The sequence below is a fragment of the Aotus nancymaae genome, unplaced genomic scaffold (genome assembly GCF_030222135.1).
Source record: "Aotus nancymaae isolate 86718 unplaced genomic scaffold, 86718_ANA_hifiasm-v0.15.2.pri h1tg000062l, whole genome shotgun sequence".
Lineage (NCBI taxonomy): Eukaryota > Metazoa > Chordata > Mammalia > Primates > Aotidae > Aotus > Aotus nancymaae.
Genome location: NW_026988476.1, coordinates 32,193,963 through 32,221,898, shown reverse-complemented (window position 1 = coordinate 32,221,898; position 27,936 = coordinate 32,193,963). Strand labels below are relative to the sequence as shown.

General features: G+C 41.4%; 1 protein-coding gene, 1 non-coding gene and 1 pseudogene across 6 annotated transcripts; all 3 read right to left on the bottom strand.

Moving 5' to 3' along the window:
* Positions 1 to 834: 834 nt before the first annotated feature.
* On the bottom strand, positions 835 to 6,087 carry LOC105709968 (gem-associated protein 8-like; annotated as a pseudogene).
* HAUS2 (HAUS augmin like complex subunit 2) lies at positions 3,037 to 27,919 on the bottom strand. Of its 5 annotated transcripts, none has more exons than XM_021673103.2 (6): positions 27,788 to 27,919; positions 18,677 to 18,769; positions 17,631 to 17,700; positions 15,435 to 15,567; positions 10,567 to 10,675; positions 3,037 to 7,827 (listed from the first exon to the last, which is right to left on the bottom strand). In XM_021673103.2, exons 1-6 carry the CDS (start codon positions 27,878 to 27,880, stop codon positions 7,618 to 7,620), a joined length of 708 nt encoding a protein of 235 aa, XP_021528778.1. In that variant the 5' UTR covers positions 27,881 to 27,919; the 3' UTR covers positions 3,037 to 7,617. The 5 variants fall into 5 exon arrangements, with proteins under 5 accessions (XP_021528778.1, XP_021528780.1, XP_064222020.1 ...); XM_021673105.2 differs by lacking the exon at positions 27,788 to 27,919 and adding an exon at positions 27,649 to 27,711; XM_064365949.1 differs by having other exon boundaries at positions 7,743 to 9,469.
* On the bottom strand, positions 8,380 to 8,520 carry LOC135270509 (U4 spliceosomal RNA). The gene has a single exon (XR_010338671.1). It is a non-coding gene; the product is annotated as a U4 spliceosomal RNA (small nuclear RNA).
* Positions 27,920 to 27,936: the final 17 nt, after the last annotated feature.

Below are 27,936 nucleotides of genomic sequence, written 5' to 3'. Positions count from 1 at the left end.
AGGGAGGAGAATCACTTGAACCCGGGAGACGGAGCCCAGATTGCGCCACTGTACTAAAGCCTGGACAACAGATCCCATCTAAAAATAAAACTAAAATAAAATAAAAGGCAGTCCCTTACTGGCAAGGTACTTCCTGACATCAAGGACAAAGCATAGATGGAACCAATCCAGAAAAATTGTTCTTGTCCAGATTTTCTTGTACAACCAAAAGACAGGCAGCTGGTGTTTATCTTTTCCCTTCAAGGCCTGGGGGTTAGCAGCTATATAGATAAGGGCAGTGCTGATCATAAACCCAGTTGCATTTGTACAAAATATTAGAGTTAGCCTATCTCATCCTGCCTTAAATCCTGGTGCTTGCTTCTGTTCCTTACTAATAATGTCCTTTGTGGCATTTATTTTTCCAGAATAGGGCACTTGCATATGCACCAAAAACCTGTTCAGGTAGATATCCTTTCTTCTCATGATTTCTTTAATGATCTCTAGGAACTTATCTGCTCCCTTTGGTCAGCAGAAGCTGCTTCTCCTGTTATCTTGACATATTTTAAAACAATCCTTTCCAAATTTATCAAACCATCCTTTGCTGGCATAAAATTCTTTTTGTTTTTTTTCCAGGCAAGAACTTTAATGAACTGAACTGTTACCGACAACATAAAAAACCAGTATAATATGTACAAAATTCTTTTATGTCAGGAGAAAACTTATCATGTTGGCAACAGAACATGTCCTGCTGACCTCCAAGTGGCTGGCACAGTTCATCCACCCCATGACAGGCCCACTGGGACTGTGCCTGTACCTCAGCACAAAGTTCCCTCTCTCTGAGAAATGGGCATAAGGAGAGATGAAGAGCGTGTACCCAGAAGGAAGAGGGAGAGGCTTGGGGCCCTGTGCCCCAAGCTCAAAACTTCAGGGGGATGACCGGCCAGTACTTGGCCTGCTTTCAAAGGTCAGCTGCACTGTAGCCTGCAGGGCCTGGATCTTGGTGGCGCTGTCCCCGTACAAATGCTTCATCTCGGCCTGGTGCCGCTCACCAGGCCTCTCATTTAGGGCCTCTACTGACCAGCAGGTATTGTAGTTCAGGTCATGGACAGCGTTCACGTAGCTGTCCAGGCACTCTGCATCCAGCTGCTGCTGCCTCTGTCATTCTCTGTGCCTTCCGGTCTCTGCAAAGTACTGGTGGAGCTCTTTGTTGATTTCCATATTGCTCAGGTCACATTCTACCTCTGTATCTGACTCGGTCTCCATCTCTTCCTCTTTGGACAAAGCTTGGTCTTCTCTTGTGGATGCCTGGATCCTACTACTGTCATGTGGATGGTGCCCAGACCCTCTGAAATGTGAAGAACTGCAAGTGGAGTCCTGCCAGGCCACATGATGGTCATAGAAAGACTGAGGATACACAGCCTGGTTACTGTAAGAGCTTTGGGGAAGAAGTGCAGGAGGGAAGTACCATGAAAGACTGAAACACCACAGCCTTCCTGTAGGCATTCTGGTGGCTTTGCATCCAAGCCATTGTTTGATGACAGTGTTGCCTGTATCTTGCATATACCAGATGAGAATACCAAGGCCTGGGAGCTTTCAATGTTGATGCTTTCATTGCTGCAATCTCTGATTGTGAAAGTCCAAATGGGTGCCGAAACTCATGGGCATGCAGCTTGCAGATCCTGGGCAGTGGCCAAACAGGGGCCTAGTTTTCCTTGGAGAGACGGGGGCAAAATTCTTTAGCTTTAGATCCTTCATCTTCCTTTTGCTTTGTCATATAATGACTTTGCTTGTTCTCAAATCATATTAGAGTATATAGGTATACAGAATATATAGGTACGTTTTTTTCTTTTTGAGAGGGAATCTCACTCTGTCACCCAGACTGGAGTGCAGTGGCACCACCTTGGCTCACTACAAACTCCACCTTCCTGGTTCAAGCAACTCCTCTGGTTCAAGCAACTCCCCTGCCTCAGGCTCTCAAGTAGCTGGGATTACAGGTGCACACTACCACGCCCAGCTAATTTTTTATACTTTTAGTAGAAATAGGTTTTCACCATGTTGGCCAGACTGGTCTCGAACTCCTGACCTCAGGTCATCTGCCTGCCTCAGCCTGCCAAAGTGCTGGGATTACAGGCTTCAGACTGCACCTGGAAAGATATGTACAGCAATCCTGTACCCACATAAAAGCTGCATTTTCTTTCTTTCTCTTTCTTTCCTTCTCTTTCGTTCTTTCTCTTTCTTTCCTTCTCTTTCTTTCCCCCTCCCCTCCCCTCCCCTTCTCTTCTCTTTTTTCTTTCTTTTTTGATGGAGTTTTGCTCTATTGCCCAGGCTGGAGTGCAGTGGCATGATCTCGGCTCACTGCAACCTCTGCCTCCTGGGTTCAAGCAATTCTTCTACTTGGAGCCTCCTGAGTAGCTCAGATTACAGGTGTGCACCATGATGCCCAGCTAATTTTTATGGTTTTGGTAGAGATGGGGTTTCACCATGTTGGCTAGGCTGGTCTTGAACTCCTGACCTCAGGTGATCCACCCACCTCGGCCTCCCAAAGTTTTGGGATTACAGGTATGAGCCACCATGCCTGGCCAAAAGCTGCATTTTCAATACAAGATAAAAAGATATTTCAGGGCCGGGCACAGTGGCTCACACCTGTAATCCCAGCACTTTGGGAGGCTGGGGTAGGAGGACTGCTTGAGCCCAGTAGTTTGAGACCAGCCTGGACAAAATGGTGAGACCTTGTCTCTACAAAAATTAAACTATTAACAATGTATTTCACAAAAAGTGCACAGTTTTTGTGCCTGCTGGTGTAGCTGTGGTAATGGCTGCACAATTTTCTTTTACAATGAGCCTTACAATGAATTCATTTATCTTGTAATGCATGCAACCACAGCTGCAGACTTCAATCTACAGTACATATCAAGCAATTCGACTTTTTCTTGTAATGTCATGACTTTTCTCTGCTTCTTGGGAGCACGTGCAGCATCACTAGTGGCACTTTGTACTGGTCCTCTGATATTATTCAAGGCTTATGGTATTGCACTGAATATGATGAAAAACACTTGAGAACCTCAAGAGATCAATTTTATTGTGATATAGTTTACTGAAGAGAGGAACTGCTCGCATGATTAGCATCACAGGGTTTTAAGCAGATACTGGCAACACTTGACTCACTAAAACAGCAACAGGAGGCAACTACAAAATTATTACAGTAGTACAGTATGTACTAGTTAACTTTATAGTTATGCTTTAATACTGCATTTTTAATTTGTTTACATGTAGTCTATGTTTTCATAAAATTTAACTTTTAATAGATTTGTGTATTTTGTTGTAGTAAATGATAAAATAGACTAGTATCTACATATATTTTATGCATTCATACCTTATAATTTTTTTTGATATCTGTAGGCCACACAGTTCATCTGTGAATTTTTCAAGTCACAAAGCTCCAAATTTCCAATATATTTATTAAAAAAAAATTGCATATTCCTGTGCACTTCAAACTTATGTTGCTCAAGAATCAAACATATAATTTTTTCAGTAAACTCAATTAGAGGATTCCCCAAACTGTGGGATAAATCTTTTATGTAAATTCATGTGTTTTACTGATATGTGAAGAAATTCCACAATACACTAATGACAGTCTTACTAAAATCTCAACTCTATTATAGATTTTGCATGTCAAGAAATCTTTTAGGTTCTGCTATTCCTCAGATTATCTTCCTGACTTCATTGAAGGTTTCAGAGGATATAAGAGGGGTCAGACTGGTAGAGTCACATAGAGAAAGAAATAAAATAAGACAAATGCTAGGAAAACTAGCAGCATCTCAATTCCTCCAGAATGGTCTTCACAAACTGGCATCACTATTATGCTGGCAGTAAATTTTCAAATTTCACCCACCTCTCCTAGTGTTAAGTAGGCTGGATGCAAGGGGCTCACACCCATAATCCCAGCACTTTGGGAGGCTAAGATCACTTGAACCCAGGAGTTCAAGACCAGCCTGGGCAACATGGCAAGACCCCATCTCTACAAAAAAAATTTTTAATTAGCTGGGTGTGGTGAGGCACAGTTGTATTCCCAGCTACTTGGAAGGCTGAGATGTAGGGATCTACTGAGCCCAGGAGGTTGAGAATGCAGTGAGCTGTGATTGTGCCACTGCACTCCAGCCTGGGTAAGAGCAAGACCATCTCAAAAAAAAAAAAAGACACACAAAGCTAATTTTTTGTTTTTAGTATCTACCCATCTAAAAGTTGAATAATTAAAGAAAAATTAATCAGCCCTGGTTGACTCTGGAAGAGTATTAAATTAACTTTTTCCTTTGAAGTAGACCTCAGGCTTAACTTACCTCAAGCTCTTTTGATTCAGATTGCCTGTATGCCTATACTGTATAAGCTACAGAGTGCATCAGTCCATTCTATCACTTTAGATTCAGACTAGGGCTACAAAATTTTAGTAGAAATTACAGGTTTATTTTTACATTTTGAAAAAGATATAAGAGAAAACAAAAATAACCAGCCATATCAATATTTGTGATATATACACACACAAATGAATATAGGAAATAACATGAAGAAAAAGCATAGTAAGATGTTTTGAAACCAAGGTGGGGTATAAACAGGTTTTTGATGAAATACAAAGGGTTTGCGTATCTATGTAATGTTCACGATATTATGACCACTCTTACCCTATTAGCTAAAATTAGTAAAGTAGGCTTTAAAACATGATACCTGGTGTTTTAGCAGGATTTATTTTGGTAATACACCTGCTTCCTTATAAACAACCACTTTACTCATCATTGTTCAAGTCTTCTTGTGTCAAGGAGTGTGATGAGGCCAGGCATGGTGGCTCACACCTGTACTCCCAGCACTTTGGGAGGCTGAGGTGGGAGGATCGTTTGAAACCAGGAGTTCGAGACCAGCCTTGACAACATGGCGAAACCCCATCTCTACAGAAAATACAAAAATTAGCCAGGCATGGTGGCACGTGCCTATAGTCCCAGATACTTGGGAGGTTGCGGTGGAAGGATCACTTGAGCCTGAGAGGTTGAGGCTGCAGTGAGCCGAGATCAGGCCATACCACACTCCAGCAGTCTGGGTGACAGGTGAGATCCTGTCTTAGAAAAAAGAAAAGAAAAAACCAAAAAACAAAACTGATGTACACGTTTTAAAGCAAAACAGAACCCCAAGTCTAAAAGTAAAATAAGCCAGGGATAGTTAAAATACTGATAAAAAATAAGTATATCCTGAGGCAGTTGTTCGTATATCACTCTCTATTATATGCACAATAACCTCAGATAGGTAAAATATCTGAGCAATTTGTAAGGTAAACCTCCAAAGTTACCACAATGTGCCTTTTTCTTTGCTGTTTCTTCTTTGCCTATTCCTGCAGCTGCCAGTAAACACTCAGGAACTCTGCTTAGTGTGCCAGGATCTCCAAGACTACCTCCAGATACCATGATTTCCAGGTAGAATTCACAGGACTCAGCATATCATCATGCAGCTATGATTTATTACAGCAAAAGCATATGAAGCGAAACAGGAAAGAGAAAAGGTACAGAGGCAAAGTCTGGGGGAAACCAGGCACAATCTCCCAGAGTCCTCTAACAGTGGAGTCACACATATGTGTTGTTTCATTTCACCAGCAACTGAATTGTGACAACATGTAAGAAATGTTGTTTACCAGGGAAGCTTGTTAGAGAGAGAGTGCCCAGGGTTTTTACCAGGGGCTGGTCACTTAGGTACCTTCTACCTACCATGTACCAAAACTGTAGACTCCCAGGAGGAAAGCAGGTGTTCAGCACAAACCACATTGTACAAACAGCTTAGTTACCATGAGCCACTCTTGTTAGTGAGTGGAGCCCTCCTGTTAAGGTTTAAATATGTCCCCCAAACTTTAAGTGTTGGAAATTAAATTGACATTGTAAAAGTGTTAAGAGAAGAGACCTTTAAAAGGTGATTAGATAAGGAGGGCTTGGCCGTCATTAATGAATTAGTGTTGCTATCTCAGGAGTGGGCTCAGGATAAAAGGCTAAGTTTAGCCCCAAATATCTTTCTCGTGCTCACTTGCCATGTGATGCCTTCTGTCATGGCAAGACCCGCGCTAGATGCTGGTACCATGTTCTTGGACTGCCTAGTGTGCACACCCGTGAACCAAATAAACTTCTGTTCATTATAAACTACCTAGTCTGTGTAATTCTGTTATGAGGGCAAAACAGACTAAGAAATCTTTTGATATCTGAGTTCCCAGATGCAACAGCCAAGGATGAACCTTATAATCAATCAGGCCTTTCAAAGGATAAGTCAGGCTGGCTGTTACTCTTTTCTGTGTACTTAGTGACACTCCCACAGGAACAATCACCATAGACACTTTTAGATTCAAGAAGACCATTCTAATTCAGAAACACCCGTTTTCTGTTTGTTTTTTGAGACAGAGTCTTGCTTTGTTGCCCAGGCTGGAGTGCAGTGGTGCAATCTGGGCTCACTGAAATCTTCACCACCCAGGTTCAAGCGATTTTCCTGCCTCAGCCTCCTGAGTAGCTGAGATTGCAGGTACATGCCACCACGCCCAGGTAATTCTTGTGTTTTGTATTAATTTTTTATTTTTTTGAAGACTGAGTCTTGCTCTGTTGCACAGGCTGGAGTGCAGTGGTGCCATCTCAGCTCACTGCAACCTCTGCCTCTCAGATTCCAGCAATTCTTCTGCCTCAGCCTCCGAAGTAGCTGGGATTACAGACATCCACCACCATGCCCAGCTAATTTTTTTTGTATTTTTAGTAGACAGGGTTTCACCATGTTGTCCAGGTTGGTCTCGAACTCCTGACCTCAGGTGATCCACCCACCTGGGTTGGCCTCCCAAAGTGCTGGAATTACAGGCGTGAGCCACCATGCCTGGCCTAATTTTTGTATTTTTAGTAGAGATGGTGTTTCACCATGTTGGCCAGGCTGATCTCAAACTCCTGACCTCAGGTGATCCACCCACCTTGGCCTCCCTAAGTGCTGGGATTACAGGTGTAAGCCTCTGACCCTGGCCAGAAACACTTTTTTTTTTTTTTTTTTTTGAGATGGGGGTCTTTCTTTGTTACCCAGGCTATACTGTAGTGGTGTGGATTCTCATTGCAACCATGAACTCCCAAGCTTAGGTGATCCTCCTACCTCAGCCTCCCGAATAGCTGGGACTACTGGCATGCACCACCATGCTCGGCTAATTTTTTGTATATTTTGTAGATATAGGATTTCACCATGTTACCCCGGTTGGACTTGAACTCCAGGGTTCAAGCCATCTGTCCGCCTCAGTCTCCCAACTTATTAGGATTGCAGGTGTGAGCCATCACACCCTGTTATAAACACACATTTTTTTAAAAAGACAGAGAATTTTCTGCCTGAGAAATGGTTAATTCACTTATGTTAATAAATTGTCATGGCTATTTTTTAATCTTCTCTAGTTTTACTGAAAAGTAGAATGAAAATTTATGAAAAACAAAGGAAAAGTCAGTTTGGTCTTAATGAACCTGAGATCTTGATACTCTAATATAAAGCAGGTTCTTTCAGTATTACTAGCAGCAAAGACTATTAATAACCATGTTATATAGTCAATTCGAAATAGACTTCATATGACTACACATAATTAAGCAAAAATGAAGTTGATGATTACTTGGCATTAACAGTTTGGACATGAACTTTAGAAGTAAAAGGTAAAGGAGGCACTGTAATATCATGTTTATAAAGATAATCTTCTTCAGCTAATATTTTGGGGATATAAGAGCAAACTTCCTTTTGTTGTTTACGCCACTTGAGTATATTCTCTGCCAATTCTTCTGTCTCAGTCACCAAAATATCCATCTTTGCTAAAGCCTTGCTCTGTAACATTTGAAAAGGGAAACAGGAGAAATTATGTCTGTTATTAATTCATTATATCATGAATAATTGATACCAAAGGTTAATACCTGATCTTTTTCCAGCCCCTTACTTCAAAAGCTCCTTAAAATTGTGTTTTCCCACTTCTTACAGTACAAACCTACTCTTTGTGAGTTCACCTCTTCTGTCATCAATAATCACTCAATGCAGATGACTCTCAATTTACATTGCTAAACGCAACCTCCTTCCTAAAATTCAGGCCCACATTTAAGACTACCGGTAATCTCCATCCAGATGTACCTTCAACATCTCAAACTCAATTTAACTACAGTTAAATCGACAATGACTGACCATTTACTACATATGCAAGATGTGTCAAAAAATAAACTAACTTCTTTAACCCACACTAATCCTACTCACCTTCAAGTGACCCAGACTAGAAACTTCATTACCTTTAATGTGTCCCTTGTCCAACTCATAGCCAAGTTCTAAAAATTTGACCTCCAAAATCTCAACACTTTATCTTCTGTATTTTTTTTTTTTTTTTTAAATCAGTCTCCGTAGAGACTGTCAAAAATTGCCAGTGCTGACTGTATTGCAAGTCGTCACAGCAGGGTATTGGGAAAAGTTTTCAATTAGCAATAATCGCGCCTCGGATAAATCTCATTGGCTATGATACTGCCACTGTGCAAAGCTTATCTTCTGTATTCTTATACTTTAAATCTTTTAACTGAATCACTGTAATTAGTCACCAGGTTTCTCTGCCTAGTCTTTTAACCCGGAGCTGATTAACCTTTAATATGTACAGGAATCACCTGAGGAACTTGTTAAAATGCAGATTCTGATTCTGAAGGCCTAGGGTGAATGATGTCTGCAGTTCTGTATTTCTAACAAGCTTGCAGGTGATGCTGATACTCTCTGCCCATACTTAAGAGTAGCAAGGCTCAGACTATTCTTTCCAATATTTTCTCCATGATTAAGGCACAGTTCTAATCAAGTAACTCTTCTGCACCCTTTGCTAAAAAAGGAAAACAATGTCTCTCTCTCTCTCTCTCTCTCCTTTGACTTATATGTCTTTCCCCAATTGCTCCTTTTGGCCAAACTATTCTTTTTGACTCATGTCTGAATTTCACCTATTCTTTAAGATTCAGCTTACGTTGGCCAGGCACGGTGGTTCACACCTGTAAACCCAGCACTTCGGGAGGCCGAGGTAGGTGGATCACCTGATGTCAGGAGTTCGAGACCAGCTTGGCTAAAGTGGTGAAACCTCTGTCTCCACTAAAAATACAAAATATTAACCAGGTCTGGTTGCAGGCACCTGTAATCCCAGCTACTTGAGAGACTGAAGCAGGAGAATTCCTTGACCCCAAGTGATGGAGGTTGCGGTGAGCTGAGATTGTGCCACTGCACTCCAGCCTGGGCAACAAGAATAAAACTCTAACTCAGGGAAAAAAAAAAATTGGCTTACTGCTAACACCTAAATAAAACTTTATTGAAGCCGTACGTGGTGGCTTATGCCTGTGATCTCAGCACTTTTAGAGGCTGAGGGGGGTGCCTCACTTGAGCTTAGGAGTTAGAAATCAGCCTGGGCAACATAGAACTCATCTCTATTTAAAAAACAAAACCAATCAAAATGCCAAGGCACCTGGAAATAAAGAGAAAAACAAAACAAAAAATCTTTATTTAAGTATTCCTACCCCTATCCTACTCCCAATCTTCCTAAATCGGAAGTAATTCCTCCCTCTTCTATGCTCAATAGATAGCATTTCTTTATAATTCTTTGCTGTATTTATTATGCAAATACAATCCTATAAAGTAGAAAATATATATTTTATAGCTGTCTCACCACACATTGACAATTCGAAGGCAGGGATTGGTCATATCCATCTTTCACAATACATATAGCATAGCCATGGCACAGTGAAGGTAACACATATTTATTAAATGTTGGAATAAAAGAATTGAAAATGGGAAAAATTTTGTAAAAAAGAAAATGTTAAATCCAAGGTCTAAATAAATAAATAAGAAAACACTTCCTTTTTTTTCCTTCTTTTTTTTGAGACAGAATCTTGTCCAGGATGGACTGCAGTAGCAGGATCTTGGCTCATTGCAACCTCTGCCTCCCAAGTTCCAGCAATTCTCCTTCCTCAGCCTCCCAAGTAGCTGAGATTACAGACATGTACCACCATACCTGGCTAATTTTTGTATTTTCAGTAGAGATAGAGTTTTGCCATGTTGGCCAGGCTAGTCTCGAACTCCTGACCTTAGGTGATCCACCTGCCTCGGCCTCCCAAAGTGCTGGGATTACAGATGTGAGCTACCACTCCGGCCAAGAAAACACTCATTGGTTTAAAAAATAACTAGCTCCAGTGGCTCACAACTTTAATCCCAGCAATTTGGGAGGCCAAAGCGAGTGGATCACAAGGTCAGGAGTTCAAGATCAGCCTGGCCAAGATGCTGAAACCCCATCTCTACTAAAAAATTAGCTGGGCGTGGTGGCAGGCACCTGTAATCCCAGCTACTTTTCCCTAATTACTTGAACCCAGGAGGCGGAGGTTGCAGTGAGCCGATCGTGCCACTGCACTCCAGCCTAGGCAACAGAGCAAGACTCCATCTCAAAAAACAAACAAACAAACAAACAAAAAAACTAGCTCAAATATTAGCTATCAAAAAGCTAAACTAAAAGAGCATGCTCTGAGATTCTAGCATAAAATAACTAAAGACAGCTATATTAATACTCACCATTTTCTTTAGATTTGCAGCTAAATGAGGAATATTTCTAATTGTTTCAAGGTGGGTTTCTAATCTCTCAATGAAAGTCACAGCCAACTCCAGTAAATCTACCATATATCTGAAAGAAAGAGAAAAAAGTTAACATTTTTTAAAGTTTGTTTTGTATTCCTTTTCTTTTCATCAGGACTTTTGAGATAAGAATTACAATCTAGAATGTAGGTCTGTGCTTGATGAGTATAAAGAAGAAAAAAAAAGAAACAGAGTAAAGACGTACAATCAACCTAATGAGCCAATAACAACCTTCCTGCATTCATGGAAATATTAGTGATTAAAAAAAGGTTCTTCTCTTTCACTTTAAGCAACTTAACTTGTCATATAACTTGTCAAATAAAAAGATGGTAAGAGACAACAGTAATCATATCTGGAACCCAACTTAATGTTGGAAAAACCTCAATATTAATCTTAATCATTTTCTCATATAACAAATTTCCCTAGATAAAACCCCATTCCTCATTCCATTTCTTGTTTTCTGTTTTTGTTTTTCAGACAGAGTCTCACTCTGTCACCCAGGCTGGAGTGCAGTGGCATAGTCTTGGCTCACTGTAACCTCTGTTTCCTGGGTTCAAGAGATTCTTGTGCCTCAGCCTCCTGAGTAACTGAGATTACAGGCATGCATCACGATGCCTAGCTAATTTTTATATTTTTAGAAGAGATAGGATTTCGTCATGTTGGCCAGGCTGGTCTCGAACTCCTGGCCTCAAGTGATCCACCCACTTTGGCCTCCCAAACTACTGGAATTACAGGCATGAGCCATGGCATCCAGCCTAATTCCATTTCAACCTACTCATTCTCTGTGAAGAATGAAGACAGTAAGGATAAATGTATTTCACTGGAAAAGCCTACATATAAAGCTACTTTGAATCTCTGCATTTGCAAAATGCTTTCAAATCATTGCCCAGTTCTGAGATGTAGTACAATATATACATCAAGGGTAATGATAATGTACTGAATAGATACTGAATATAGTCACAAGAGAGGGTTTTTGTTTTGTATTTTGTTTTGAGACAGATTCTCACCGTCTCTCAGGCTGGAGTGCAGTGGCGTGATTTCAGCCCACTGCAACCTCCACCTCCTGGGTTCAAGTGATTCTCCTGCCTCAGCCTCCCCAGTAGCTGGGATTACAGGCATGTGCCACCATGCCCAGCATATTATGTATTTTTTTGGTAGAGATGGGGTTTTGCCATGTTAGCAAGGCTGGTCTTGAACTCCTGGCCTCAAGTGATCTGCCTGCCTCAGTCTCCCAAAATGCTGGGATTACAGGCGTCAGCCACTGTGCCCAGCCATGTTTTTTTTTTTTTTTAAGAATAAGTTTTTGTATATCTATTATTTTCCTACAAAATAAAAAATCTGACACTTAAGAGAAGATACTGGTTTGTTTAAGCTAGTGAGGCACTGGTGGAGAAAGTTAAGAATCAAATCCCCAAATGCTTGCTTATTTTTTTTTTAAGAAGAAAAAAAAAAGAAGAAAGAAAAAAAAAAGAATGAAGAGGAAGAAAAAGGAAGAGAAAGAGGGAGAGAGAATGGGATTATTGCTTTATTGCCCAGGCTAGAATGCAGTCTAAAAATGGGAATTGAAAACCTCTTTTATGCCAATAATTGTGCTTAACAATGGAGACAGGAAGGAATAAGGGAAGAAAATAACAAACAGCCAACCAATATTTCATTTAAACCTATGAAATGCTACGCAATTATTGAGGAGTGATTTACTTCCAATTATGTAGTCACTTTTGGAATAGGTGTGATATGGAAGAATGTGTGTTTTGTGTATATGAAGTGGAGAGTTCTATAAATGTTTATTAAGTTTACTTGTTCCGGGTCTGAGTTCAAGTCCTGGATGTCCTTGTTAGTTTTCTATCTCGTTGATCAGTCTAATATTGCGTATGCATCTGGGTGCTCCTGTATTGGGTGCATATATATTTAGGATCGTTAGCTCTTCTTGTTGCATTGATCCTTTTACCATTATGTAATGTCCTTCTTTGCCTCTTTTGATCTTTGTTGCTTTAAAGTCTATTTTATCAGAGGTGAGAATTGCAACTCCTGCTTTTTATTTATTTATTTATTTTTGCTCTCCGTTTGGTTGGTGAATCTTCCTCCGTCCCTTTGAGTCTTTGTGTATCGTTGCATGTGAGATGGGTCTGGATACAGCATACCAATGGGTTTTGGCTTTTTATCCAGTTAATAATATATATGAGTTTAATACTGCCATTTGATGCTAGCTGGCTGTTTTGCCCATTAGTTGATGTAAGTTCTTCATTATGTTAATGCTGTTTACTTTTTGATATATTTTTGGAAAGGCTGATACTGGTTGTTCCTTTATATGTATAGTGCTTCTTTCAGAAGCTCTTGTAAAGCAGGCCTGGTGATGGTGAAATCTCTGGGTACTTGCTTGTTCACAAAAGATTTTATTTTTCCTTCGCTTGTGAAACTTAGTTTGGCTGGTCTTTATGAATTCTGGGTTGAAAGTTCTTTTCTTTAAGGATGTTGAATATTGGCCCCCACTCTTTTCTGGCTTGTAGGGTTTCTGCTGAGAGATCTGCTGTAAGTCTGATAGGCTTCCCTTTGTGGGTAACCTGACCTTTCTCTCTGGCTGCTCTTAGTATTTTCTCCTTAATTTCAACCCTAATGAATCTGACGATTATGTGCCTTGGGGTTGGTCTTCTTGAGGAATATCTTTGTGGTGTTCTCTGTATTATCTGGAGTTGAATATTGTCCTGCCTTACTAGGTTGGGAAAGTTTTCCTGAATAATATCCTGAAGAGTATTTTCCAACTTGGATTCATTCTCTTCATCACATTCAGGTACACCTATCAAACGTAGATTAGGTCTTTTCACATAGTCCCATATTTCTTGGAGACTTTGCTCATTCCTTTTTATCCTTTTTTCTCTAATCTTGACTTCTTGTTTTATTTCATTAAGTTGGTCTTCGACCTCTGATATACTTTCTTCTGCTTTATCAATTCGACTGTTAAAACTTGTGTATACTTCACGAAGTTCTCGTGTTGTGTTTTTCAGCTCCATTAATTCACTTATATTCCTCTCTAAATTGTCTATTCTCGTTAGGATTTCGTCAAACCTTTTTTCAAAGTTCTTAGTTTCTTTGCATTAGGTTAGAACAAGTTCTTTTAATTCACAGAAGTTTCTTATCATTCACCTTCTGAAGCCTACTTCTGTTAATGGAACGCACTTGTTCTCCATCAGGCCTTGTTCTGTTGCTGATGAGGAACTGTGATCCCCTGTAGAGGGAGAGGCATTCTGATTTTGGGTATTCTCAGCCTTTTTACGCTGGTTTCTTCCCATCATTGTAAATTTATCCATCTGTCGTCTTTGTGATTACCGATTTTCAAATTAGGTGTCTGAGTGGACATCCAACTTGTTGATTCCCAGTGCCGAAAACAGCAGTGTTAAGACTGATGGTGCTTTTCTGCCCGGGAATCTCCAGTCTAGCTCCCTTCTTGAGTCTGTCCTTCAATCAGCTGAATAGGCGACTCTGTTTTCCCAGAGCTCCAAACAACATCAGCCAAAAGGGGACCCACTCCCGCTCACTCTGCACCAAGAACTGCCGTGCTGGCCACAAGAGTCGCACTGGCAACCTGTGGGGCTCCTCCCCTGGGAATCTCCTGGTCCATGAGCAACAAAAATTCTTCTGAAAGTGTGGCGTCCTCTCGTTTTCTGCACTTTGACTGAGAGCTACAATCCCGAGCTACTAGTGATCAGCCATTTTGGATCTCTCTCTGCTTATTTATTTATTTGTGAAAGGGTCTCACTCTGTCACCCAGGCTGGTGCGATCACGGCTTCACTGCAGACTTGACCTCCTGGGCTCAGGTCATCCTCCCAGCTCAGCCTCTCAGGTAGCTAATAATACAGGTGTGCACCATCATGTGCAGATAATTTTTTTTTTTTTTTGTAGAAATGGAGTCTCGCCATGGTGCTCAGGCTGGTATTTATCATCAGTAATAACCTATATCTTCAATTTGATACTTGTAACATTCTGTGAGGAAGAGGGCAATAGAAGTCATCTCCATTCTATTTACTGGGAAACCAAGGCAAAAATTTAAATGATTTGCTCAAGGCTTTGAGGCATATAAACAGTAGAGAAGAGAAAAGAATCTAGTTTTTTTCCTCCCTTAGTTGATAGTGTTCTCATCTGCCCCAGTTAAACACCCCCAACAGAATTTTTACATATGGGCAACATTAACTCAACAATGAATTCAGTTCACAACAATGAATTTACTTCACATACAAACAATTTTTATTGTTACATGTTACGGATCTAATTTCTTTCATTAAAGTCATAATTTATAATTCCCAATGGTGAAAAGGAAGTTCTTTCTTTTTGCCATAGGTATAATTGTTTAAAAGCAAAGATTTTCTTTCTGGTATAATATATCAACATTAATGTTAACAAATACAATCATGCTGGGTGCAATGGCTCATGCCTGTAATCCTAGCACTCTGGGAGGCAGAGGCAGGTGGATCACGAGGTCAGGAGTTCGAGACCAGACTGGCCAACATGGTAAAAGCCCATCTCTACTAAAAATTAGCCGGGTGTGGTGGTGCGCAACTGTAGTCCCAGTTACGCAGGAGGCTGGGGCAGGAGAGGTGCTTGAACCCAGGAGGCAGAGGTTGAAGTGAGCCGAAATCATGCCACTGCACTCCAGCCTGGGCGACAGAGCAAGATATTCTGTCTCAAAAAAACAAACAAAAAAAGCCAAACACAATCACTAATTGTCTTATGAATTCTGCTACAAAGTAACTGCTAAACAAAAACTAAACTCAGAAAACAGGTATAACTGTTAATGTCTACTTTTCAGTCTAACCTGTGATAAACAGCTTCAATAGGTAAGTTTTCCTGGCACATGGGTTTCAACAGTCTTTGCCTAAGAGATCTCTTCTCTTTCAGCACTGCTTCCAAATGATTATTCATGCTTTGCAGAGTATGACACTTCTGAGCTATACAAATTAAAAATAGTAATTATAGTTAGCAATAGGACAGATAACAGAATCACCAATAATTTCTTCTTTGCCTTCGTTTGACACTACCAATGTCAAAAATTTATCCCATCATTACCCTCCTAAATGTTTCCTCTTTGCTAACTTTAATACCAATACCAATTTCATTTTCAACAACTTCTTCTTAGTTGGTTTTTATTTATCTAATATATTTCTACTACCTCTTTTCCTAGTGATAACTAAATCTAATGCTAAATTCTTTCTGTGTTTCTCATCTCTACCTCTTATTCAGTTCTTATAGCCAGAGCTATATTCTTTTTTTTTTTTTTTTTTTTTTTAAGACAGGGTTTCACCATGTTGGTCAGGCTGGTCTTGAACTCCCGACCTCAGGTGATCTGCCCACCTTGGCCTCCAAAGTGCTTGGATTACAGGCGTGAGCCACCATGCCCAGCCCAGAGCTACATTCTTAACACAATGTATTTTTTCCTATCCCTGACTCTAGTAGTCTATAACAGACCATAGAAAAAGAGTCACCTTAGCTGGTGCGCTAGCTCATACTTGTAATTGCAGTGCTTTGGGATACTGAAGCAGGAGGATTGAGGCCAAGAGTTTGGACCAGCCTGGGCAACATAGCAAGACCTCATCTCTACAAAAAAATGGAAAAAAAAAAGATTTTTAGCTGGGCATGGTGGCATATACCAGTAGTCCTAGCTACTTGAGAGAATCAGTTGAATCCAGGTGTTGAAGTTAGTGACCTGTATTCCCGCATGGGTAACAGAGCAATACTCTTTAAAAAAAAAAAAAAGTCATCTTACAAGCTATTTCTGATTATCTCATTATTTTCCCCATTCAGTTAATGGCTGCCAATTGACCTTTCTTTAAAATTCTTACTTAAAAAAAATTCAGATTTGCAGAAAATTTCAAAAAAAGCTCAGTGAACTCCCATATACATTTTACCTAGATTCACCGACTTTTTAATATTTGGCTACATTTTATTTTTATCTTTCTCTCTCTACATACACACACACACACACACACACACACACACACACACACACACACTCCTTCTCTTTCTCTCAATTTTTGCTGACCCATTTGAGAGTAAGCTGCATACAGCATGATATTTTTTACCTGTAAAATGTTTGCATGTATTTCCCAAGAACAGGAACATTCTGCTATGTAACTACAGCACATTATCAAATTCAAAAAATTTAACATTGATACAATACTACCAACATTTAATACAGCCCATATTTAAAAATCACTAAGTATCCCAATAACATCCTTTATGGCAAAAAAAAAAATTTATTTTTTTGAGATAGGGTCTCACTCTGTCACCCAGGCTGAAGTGCTATGCTACAATCACAGGTCACTGCAGCCTCAACCTCCCAGGCTCAGGCAATCCTCCTGCCTCAGCCTTTCATGTGACTGGTACTATAGGCACAGGCTACAATTCCTGGCTAATTTTTGTACTTTTTTGTGGAGATGGGTTTTCACCATGTTGCCCAGACTGGTCTGGAACTCCCAAGCTCAAGTAATCCACCCACCTTGGCCTCCCAAAGTCCTGGGTTTACAGGCATGAATCTCCACACCTGGACACAAGAAAATTTTCTCATCAAATATTCAATACATTGCCAGCTGTGGTGGTATGCACCTGTGATCCCAGCTACTTGGGAGATTGAGTTGGGAGGATTGCTTGAGCCATTCAAGACCATCCTAGGCAATGTAAGAAGACCCCAACACATTAAAAAAACAAATTGAATTCATGATCATACAGTGCTTTAGCTATCATGCCCCTTTAGTCTCCTTTAATCTGACAAGTTCCTCAGACTTTGTCTTTCAAATTGTCCAGACTTTGAGAAGCCAGTTTGGTCACTTTTTATGCTATCTGTACTACTCAAGTCAACAGAACTTCTGTTTCAGCACAGAAATAGAAGACTTTGTTAGCTTTGGGACAACACCTGGAAGAATGATGGTGTATCATAATTTGACTGGTGCCTATTTACAGTAATCCAAGAAAAAGTTGAAATTCCAGTGATTATCCACCTAACCAGACCACTTACCCAAAAAGAAAGGATGAACAACATCTGCTGTATCTTTTTCTAGTTTCAGGAGTTCAATTTCCAGGTTTTTCTACATAAGGAACAAAAGTAACATTTAGCTCACTCAGAAAGTATCCTGAAGTTAAACTTCAGCCTTAAACTTTGGCAAAAATGGATAGTCTAACCTAGTACTATGCTTTAAGTATATTCCTTAAGTAGAATGGAAGTATACTTTGTTATAAGAGCCCAGGGGCGGACGGGTACAGTGGCTCACACCCATAATTCCACCACTTTGGGAGGCCGAGGTGGGTGGATCACTTGAGGCCAGGAATTTGAGACCAGACTGACCAACATGGCAAAACCCAGTCTCTACTAAATATACAAAAATTAGCTGGGCATAGTGGCATATCCCTGTAATCCCAGCTACTTGGGTAGCTGAAGCACAAGAATCCCTTGAACCTGGGATGTAGAGGTTGTAGTGAGCTGAAATCGCAACACCTTACTCTAGTCTAGGTGAGAGCAAGACTGTATCAAAAAAAAAGAGTCCAGGGGGATTTATTGAAGTTTTTTATTTTGCTGTTCTTGCCCTGCTACTGCTATTGTTATTACTACTATTACTGTTACTACTATTATTAAGTAAACATGTAGCTACCTAGCTATGTGCTAGACACTGTTCTAAGTTCAAAGGAATTGCTGTTAGAACCAATAAAGTTTTTTTTTTTCCTGATATAGGGTCTCCCTCTGTCACCCAGGCTGGAGTGCAGTGGTGCAAACATGGCTCAATGCAGCCTCAACATCTCAGGCTCAAGTGATCCTCACACCTCAGCCTCCCAAGTAGCTGGGACTACAGGTTTGTGCCACCATGTCTGCTTACTTTTTAAATTTTTTATTGAGATGAGATCTCCCTATTTTGCCCACACTGGTATCAAATTCCTGGGCTCAAGCAATCATCCCAGCTTGGCTTCCAAAAGTGCGAGGATTACAGATGTAAGCCTCTACACCTGGCCAGTTTTTGTTTTTGTTTTCCTATACCAGACATAGAAAGTGAAAAGTTCAACATGATTTACCTGGTAGATTTCAGCTTGAATATTTGTGATCTGCTGTAATCTGGAGAAGTTCACAAAACAAGAAGCTGTTTTCTTAGATGTGTTTAACATCTCCTATTGGTAAATGAACAAGGAAAGTAGTATGTCACAAAGAGTTTCGGTACATAGGAATAGCAGGCCCATAGTCTGAAATACGAGAATACATTATGTCCAACACTGCCTCTGAACATGAAGTACAAAGTAAAACAGTAGTGATGTGTAATTCCTGTTTGAGAACCTTCACTATCACAAACCACTTGCTCAAATTTTTTAAAAATAAGAAAGGCTGGGCATGGTGGCTCACGCCTGCAATCCAGCACTTTGGGAGGCCAAAGTGGGTGGATCATGAGGTCAGGAGATGGAGACCATCCTGGCTAACATGGTGAACTCCATCTCTATTAAAAATACAAAAAATTAGCCAGGCGTACTGGCACACGCCCATAGTCCCAGCTACTCAGGAGGCTGGAGGAGGAGGCAGGAGAATCACTTGAACCCAAGAGGTTGAGGTTGCAGTGAGCTGAGATCACGCCACAGCACTCCCGCCTGGGCGACAGAGCTAGACTCCATCTCAAAAAAAAAAAAAAAAAAAAGAGAAACAAACAACACACTTACTTTGTATTATTTCCTAAGGTGCCATACAAAACAGATTTGCATTACTGATAGTTTATTAGAGGATTCTAAGGCTATAGTTGTTGGAGAATCACCTCCATCTTTCCAAATCACTCAGGCCCAGTCTCTCTGAGCTTCTGGGGTTGAAATCAAACACTTTTTCCCTTCATGCAATCATTTATCTGATTTGTTAAATGACCCCAACTGGCTACAAGTCATTCACAGTGTGTATGTTAACATTCTCATCTTTCAGATAAAGGAATGTTTGTGTCCAGGTATAATTATTCTTCTAAAAAGGTTACCCCTTCTTTTTTATCCCTTCATTCCATGAGTCTCTGTTATACTGCAGGTTACGTTGCACATTATCTCAGAAGTGAGTGTTATTTTGTGTATCCCTAGACTTCATCCATAATTTTCTGTATCATCTTGTTTTCTAGAATGCTAGCACAGTAAAGAACTTTTTTTTTTTCTTTGAGACTGAGTTTTGCTCTTGTCACCCAGACTAGAGTGCAATGGCATGATCTCGGCTTACTGCAACCTCTGCCTCCTATGTTCAACTGATTCTTCTGCCTCAGCTTCCCAAGTAAGTGGGATGACAGGTACCCACCACCACTCCCAGCTAATTTTTTTGTATTTTTGGTAGGGATGGGGTTTCACCATGTTGGCCACTATGCCCAGCCCAAAGAAGTTTAGACATCAGATAGGCCAAGGATTGGAAAACTATAGTCCATGAAATAAATGTAGTCCATTACCTGTTTTTGTACAGCCTGTGAGCCAGGCATGGTTTTTATATTTTCAAATTGTTGGGAAAAAGAAAATAAAGATGAAGAATATTTTATAACAGGCTGCACTTTGGGAGGCTGAGATGGATCATTTGAGATCAGGAGTTCAAGACCAGCCTGGTCAGTACAGTGAAACCCTGTCTCTATTACAGGTGCACACCTATAATACCAGCTACTCAGGAGGCTGAGGCAGGAGAATTGCTTGAGCCTGGGAGGCAAAGTTTGTGGTGAGTTGAGATCACCACTGCACTCCAGTCTGGGTGACAGAGTAAGACCCTGTCTCACAAAAAAAAAAAAGAAAAAAGCTGGGCACAGTGGCTCACGCCTGTAATCCCAACTTTGGGAGGCCAAGGAGGGTGGATTACTTGAAGTCAGGAGTTCAAGACCTGCCTGGCCAACATGGTGAAACTCTGTCTCTACTGAAAATACAAAAAATTAGCCGGGCATCGTGGCGGGCACCTGTAATCCCAGCTACTCAAAAGGCTGAGGCAGGAGAATTGCTTGAACCCAGAATTTGGAGGTTGCAGTGAGCCGAGATTGTGCCATTGCACCCCAGCCTGGGTGACAGAGCGAGAAACTCCATCTCAAAAAAAAAAAGAAAGAAAGAAAAGAAAAGAAAATGATGTGAAATTTAAATTTCATGGTCCAGAAATAAAGTTTTATTGGAACATGACTATTCTCATTCATTTACATACTATCTCTGGCTGCTTTTTTACAACCACCTAGTTGTGTAGCTGCAACCATATAGCCCACAAAGTCATATTTACTATCTGACTCTTCATAGCAAAAGTTTACTGTCCAAAAATAATCAATTTTATAAACACGTACTGAGTTAGGCAATGAAATATTCAAATATGAGTGAAACAAGTTCTAAACCCTCACAAGGCTCATAATGGATGGGAACAAAAAGGCATTCTAGGTAGAAAGATGAAAAACATCATAAATGTTCAATAACCACCAGTATTAGCACATATGTGAAAAGAGGGGTGAGATATAGCTGAAAACACAGTCTCCACATAATCATAGATGATCCTGAGTGCTATGCCAAACGATCATACTGCAGAAAATGGGAACAAGTGAAAATTTTCTGGTGGAGAAGTAACACAATCATACATAATACTTACTTAGAAATACAGGCTGGTATGATGGCTCACACCTGTAATCCCAGCACTCTGGGACACCAAAGCAGGAGAACTGCTTAAGCCCAGGAGTATGAGACTAGCCTGAACAACATAGGGAGACCCTGTCTCTACAAAAAATTTTAAAATTAGCCAGGCGTGATGATGTGTGCCTGTAGTACCAGCTACTCAGGAGGCTGGGGTGGGAAGATTGCTTGAGTCTGGGAGGCTGAGGCTGCAGTGAGCTGTGATCATGCCACTGCCAACACCAGCCTGGGTGACAGAGCAAAACTGTGTCTCAGCAGTGGTGGAGAGGGAGGGAGATTTAACTGGGGCAGTATGAAAAATAAAACTGGCTCGGTGCGGTGGCCCACGCCTATAATCCTGGCACTCTGGGAGGCTAAGATGGGCGGATCACCTGAGATCAGGAGTTGGCGACTGGCCTGGCCAATATGGTGAAACCCCATCTCTACTAAAAATACAAAAATCAGCTGAGTGTGGTGGTACCCACCTGTAGTCCCAGCTAGTTGGGAGGCTGAGGTGGGAAGATCGCTTGAACCCAGGAGGCAGAGGTTGCAGTGAGCCAAGATTGTGCCTTTGCACTCCAGCCTGGGTGATAGAGCAAGACTCTATCTCAGAAAAAATAAAAATAAATAAATAAATAAAGGTTTTTAATCTTTTTTAAAAAAGATATAAAGTTTGCTTAGAGTAAAAGGGGTGACAGAGTGAGATTCTGTCTCAAAAAAAAAAAAGGAAAATAAAACTAATGGAAGCCATTAACTAGGGTAGTATGAAAAATAAAACTGGCTGGGCATGGTGGCTCACACCTGTAATTTCAGCACTTTGGGAGGCCAAGGCAGGCAGATTACTTGGGTCCAGGAGTTCAAGACCAGCCTGGGCAACATGGTGAAACCCTATCCCTACAAAAAATTCAAAAGTTAGCCAGGCATAGTGACATGTGCCTGTAGTTCTAGATACTTGGGAGGCTGGGGTGGGAAGATTGCTTGAGCCTGGGAGGTTGAGGCTGCAGTGAGCCGTGATCATGCTACTGCAATGCCAGCCTGGGTGACAAAGCAAGACTCTGTCTCAGCGGTGGCAGGGAAGGGGGGGATATTTAACTGGCATAGTATGAAAAATAAAACTGGTTGGGCATGATGGCTCACATCTGTAACCCCAACACTTTGGGAGACTAAGGAAGGTCGATCACCTGAGATCAGGAGTTGGAGACTGGCCTTGCCAACATACCAAAACCTCATCTCTACTAAAAATACAAAAATTAGCCAAGCATGATGACATATGCCTGTAGTCCCAGCCACCAGGGAGGCTGAGGTGGGAGGATCACTTGAGCCCAGAAGGCTGAGGCTGCAGTGAGCTGTGAGCCCACTACTGCACTCCAGCCTGGGCAACAGAGCAAGACTCTGTCTCAAATATACATACATGTACCTACAAAAGAAACAAAATAAAACACTAATGAAGAGGGAGGAGAGAATTGGGAATAGTACAGGTTTTCCATTTGGAGTGATAAAAATGTTTTTGAAAATAGTTGCACAATATTGAGTATAGTAAATGCCAATGAATTGTACATTTTAAGATAGTTAAAATAGTAAATTTTATGTTATATGTATTTTACCATAATAAAAAAAGAAAGAAAACCCTGGTAACTAGCCAACATAAACAAACAAAAAATCACTAGTGGAGAAATGGACTGGAGAGATTCGATATTTAAACAGTTGGCTGCTACAGTATTCCAGTTGAGGATAAGTATGTGGACTAGGTCAGCAGCAGTTAAAAAAGAAAGGAAGAAAAGATAGGAGTTCTTGAAAAGGTGGAATTGAGAAATCTCAGTTGATATGGGGAGTAAGGGATAAAATCGAGTTAATACTCCAAGGATTCTGCCTCAGTGAGTGGACAGTTAAGCCATTCACTGAAGTAGGTAACACAAGATATTTTACTGATGGTAAAACTGAGAACCAGGAAAGTATTACTCCAACTTCACACTGCCAATGTGTGCCAGGGTGGAAATGAGAACACATCGAATCCACTGCTTTTCCATCACATCAGCCTGGCCCTTTTTTCTTTCTGTTACCTCTCAGGAGGTAAATGAAAGTAAAACACTTTCTACAATTTATCACATTGTAACCAACTCATTCCCTGGTATATCTCCCCCTCTCCATGCTTATACACTAATCTTAGTTGTATATTTCGCTAACTAGTAAATAGGTTTAACAATAGGGTAATGGTGCTTGGCTAAGAACATGCAAGAGAAACCAGAAGAAAAATAAGAATGATTAAGAAGCAGATAGCCAAAAAGGAGAGAAGAAAGAAAGAGGGTCAGGTGCAGTGACTCACAACCGTCCCTGCACTTTAGGAGACTAAGGCTTATTTTCTGTAATAAATAGAAATTATAACTATTTGAGGATTGAGACTTACACATAAAAAAAAGAAAAGAAAAAACATCAGGGATTGGGAAATAAAGAAAAATCTTTTCCTTTAGCTACTGTTATTATGTATTGCTATTACATGCCACAGAAGGCAAAAAAGCCCTGAAAATGAAAGGATCCTGAGAAATTCATGGTATTTGTTTATTCTGTTGCTAGGCACAAGCAGCAGCTGAAATCCAGAACCTTTACACGTAATATAAAAATCCTGATAACAGCCAGGCGTGGTGGATCACACCTGTAATCCCAGCACTTTGGGAGGCCAAGGCAGGCAGATCACCTGAGGTCAGGAGTTTTAGACCATTCTGGCCAACATGGTGAAACCACGTCTCAACTAAAAATCCAAAAAAAAATTAGCCGGGTGTGGTGGTGTGTGCCTGTAATCCCAGCTACTCAAGAGGCTGCGGCAGAAGAATGGCTTGAACCTGGGAGGTGGAGGTTGCAGTGAGTCAAGATAGCACCATTGCACTCCAGGCTGGGCAACAAGAGCGGAACTCCATCTCAAAACAAACAAAATCCTGGTAACACTGTATATCGTATTTACATATAAATTTGTCATCTGTGGGCACCCTTTCTTCTTTTTCCTATCCCTTCCTTTTTATACTGAATTCTAGCTGAGGGACATTAAAAGGGAGGCAGTATAGCAGAGAAGAGCAGAGGCTCTCAAATGGAAGGGAGGTGCAGAGGAGGGTAGAACACAGGTTCAGAAAATAGAATTAGTAGATGCTGTGGATTTTCTTGGCAGGTCCAGATCCTTATCTTATTAATTGCCAATAAGCAATGATGAAGCTTTGGTCAAGACTCCAAGACTCACTCACATTTGCTAGATAAATATCTAGAATGTAAGGCCACTAAAGCAGTCCCTAGGGGAATAAACTAAAGCAATACCCCATTATCCTACAGAGAGGCCTACCTTTCTTTCGCCAAATCACTCTCTAATGGACTGAAACAAAACGAAGTTCAAACAAGCTATGTTTTCTAGAAGACTTGTATCAAATCACAATTTTAGGAGTCACTCAATTTTTTTAAAATCCCTGCCAGCAGGAAGTCAATAGTCTTAATTTTTAATGCACAAAAAATGAAGTGCACTAAAGGGATGGGCTGTTTAAAGGGATGATGTGACAAATCATTTTGAAAGAATCAATGCTAAATCCTAATAGGAAAAGGTTTTTGGTTGGGCATGATGGCTGACGCCTGCAATCCTAGCACTTTGGGAGGCGGAGGCAGAGTGGATCATTTGAGGTGAGGAATTTGAGACCAGCCTGACCAATATGGTGAAACCCCATCTCTACTAACAACACAAAAAAAGTTAGCCGGGCATGGTGGTGCCCCCTATCAGGAAGCTGAGGGCAGAAGAGTCGCTTAAACCCAGGAGGTTGAGGTTGCAGTGAGCCAAGATCGCACCACTGTACTCCAGTCTGGGCGACAGAGAGAGACTCTGTCTCAGAAAACAAAACACAACAAAACAAACAAAAAAAAGGTAAAGGTTTTTATGTACAAAGTTTGCTTAAAGTAAAACCAACCTACAAGTCTGTAAGTAGCTCCCTCACTGGGACTAGCTGTGTAGTAATGTTGTCAGACCATATAAAGAAGTTATAGAGTGGCACATCTTAACTGTATGTAAAACCAGTAACTGTCTAATGTTGAGATAGTAGATACTCCCCAAAACACCACCACCCCCAAAAGAGAGTTCGCACCCATCAATGCCTAAAATTCTCTCACCAGTGCCTCGCTCCTTTGGTTTAGGCATTTATATTTCCTACCAACGCTCTTTAGAAGGATACTAAGTACCATAAGTTGGGTTTGTTTTTGTTTTTGTTTGAGACATGGTCTCACTGTCTCACCCAGGCTGGAGTGCAGTGGCACGATCTTTGCTCACTGTAGTCTCCACCTTCAGGGCTCAAGCAATTCTCCTGCCTCAGCTTCCCAAGTAGCTGGGATTACAGGTGCCTACCACTACACTGGGCTAATTTTTATATATTTAGTAAAGACTGGGTTTCGCCATGTTGTTTAGGCTGATCTCAAACTCCTCAGCTCAGATGATCCATTTGCCTCGGCCTCCCCAAGTGCTGGGATTACAGGCATGAGCCTTCAAAAATGTTTCCTAGTATGAGTTTGCCAAACTCTTTTGTGATAGGAGAACTGGACAATACAAGTGAGAGTACTAGGTAACCTAATGAGAAGAAAAAGGCCAGGTGCAGTGGCTCACACCTGTAATCCCAATACTTTGGGAGGCCTACGTGGGTGGATCACCTGCAGTCAGGAATTTGAGACTAGCCTGGCCAACATGGCAAAACCCTGTCTCTATTAAAAATACGAAAATTAGCGGGCGTGGTGGCAGGCGCCTATAGTCCAGCTTCTTGGGAGGCTGAGGCACGAGAATTGCTTGAACCCGGGAGGCGGAGGGTGCAGTGAGCAAAGATTGCACCATTGCACTCCAGCCTGGAGCAAGATTCCATCTCAAAAGAAAAAAACAAAACATAAACAAAAACAAACAAAAAAACCCACAGGAGAGAAGGGAGGAAAGATTAAACTGTGGAGTGCTATGGTCACCCCTGGGAAAATTGGTCAACTAGGACCACTTGACTCTCCCCCGTCACCCAGATATTGGGTATTTAATAGAAGCTTAAAATCTTTCAAGACAGTATCACAGCCTCTTGTAACAGTTCATCTTGAGAGGGGATACAATGTGTCAAAAGGGAGAGTGCTAAGATCTAATTCTCCTTCAACTGTCTAGTGATCGTGGGCAAGTTTCTTGGTCTTTCAAGCCTTAGTTTCTTAAATTAAAAAAGACTGTAAAGTATTAGAGTCTCTAATGTTCTTCTAACTATAAAAAGTTACATATTTTCCATATATCTTCCATCATGTTTGTAGCACTATTTTTCTTTTTTGAGACAGAGTCTCACTCTGTTGCCAGGTGCCAGGCTGGAGTGCAGTGGCACAATCTTGGCTCACTGTAACCTCCGCCTCCCGGGTTCCAGCAATTCTCCTGCCTCAGCCTCCCGAGTAGCTGGGATTACAGGCGCGTGCCACCACGCCCAGCTAATTTTGTATTTTTTGGTAGAGACGGGGTTTCACCATGTTGGCCAGGATGGTCTCGACCTTTTGACTTCGTGATCCGCCCGCCTCCGCCTCCCAAAGTGTTGGGATTACAGGTGTGAGCCACAGCACCCGGCCTTACTTTTTTTTTTTTTTTTAAGATAGGGTCTCTGTTGCCCAGGCTGAAGGCAGTGGTCCGATTGCATCATACTGCAACCTGGATCTCCTGAGCTCAAGCCATCCTCCTATCTCAGCCTCCGGAGCAGTTGGGACCACAGGTGCATGCCACCACGCCGGCTAATATAGTGTTAATTTTCACACATCAGTTTAACTTTTCTGTTTTCTTTTTAGTGAAATTACTCAGCTTCTTCTATATATCAAAATTTATTTCCCCATTTTTCTCAATGCCCTTGATCCCACTTTCCCTATGCCCTTCTGTCACTTGCATTTCCATTATTTCTTCACATGTTCAATTTCTCCCTCTATTGGCTCCTTTCCCCTGGACATGCTCTTCTTGCTTAACCTAAAACTGCCACTCTATGACTCGTAAGGTCAATGTCTCTTTTCTCTCCTTCTCAAAACTAATCTCTTCCTTCATTCACGTTCCAGGGTCTTTTTTGCCAATACTTTTTTTTTTTTTTTTTTTTGCCTTTAAAGAAGCCAAAAAAGAGCTTCTGGCGCTCTTCTCTACCCAGCACCTCCCTCCCCAAATACGATTCAACACTTTCCACAAACGAGCGTTGTTGGGAATGCTTTTTCCGCAAGGAGCAGAACTACCTACCCGCATTTCCCAACCTCGCCTTACACTACAGTCTAGGGGGAAGAAAGGTCAGTAACAGCAGTCTAATCTCCCACAAACGGGCCTGGGACAAATTTACCCTACAGACACTCAAAACACAGTCTACCCTAAACACCATCTCAGATCCCCGCTTTCCAAGAACCCACGGCGGAACGGTCGTGGCTGTTACCTGGAAGGGGCTCTATTACTCTAGTACAGTCCCCAACCAGCAACCTCACCACTCCCGCAGCCAGAAGCGCCACCGCACAGCGGTAATCTGTCGTCGCCGTGGGCAACCCCTTGATGACGCCACCGCCGCCTCCACGCACCTGAGTGACCAACCCTGAAGCTATGAAGTGGCCAAGCACTAGCCCAGCGCCGTTAGGCGCGGATGCTGGGTCCCAGGGATTAGCAGTGGCCATGGCTCGGACGCACCTCCAGCGAAGGCATCCGGAGTGAGCGGGAACGCAGAGCAAAC

What these genes read in the sequence shown, in the direction of transcription:
- HAUS2 (XM_021673103.2), bottom strand. Translation starts at nt 27,880, where the DNA reads ATGGCCACTGCTAATCCCTGGGACCCAGCATCCGCGCCTAACGGCGCT. An exon ending in TTCAAGCTGAAATCTACCAG is followed by an intron (nt 17,701 to 18,676) that starts GTAAATCATGTT and finishes TTCCTTATGTAG; the next exon opens with AAAAACCTGGAAATTGAACT. An exon ending in ATTGAAGCTGTTTATCACAG is followed by an intron (nt 10,676 to 15,434) that starts GTTAGACTGAAA and finishes TCTTTCTTTCAG; the next exon opens with ATATATGGTAGATTTACTGG.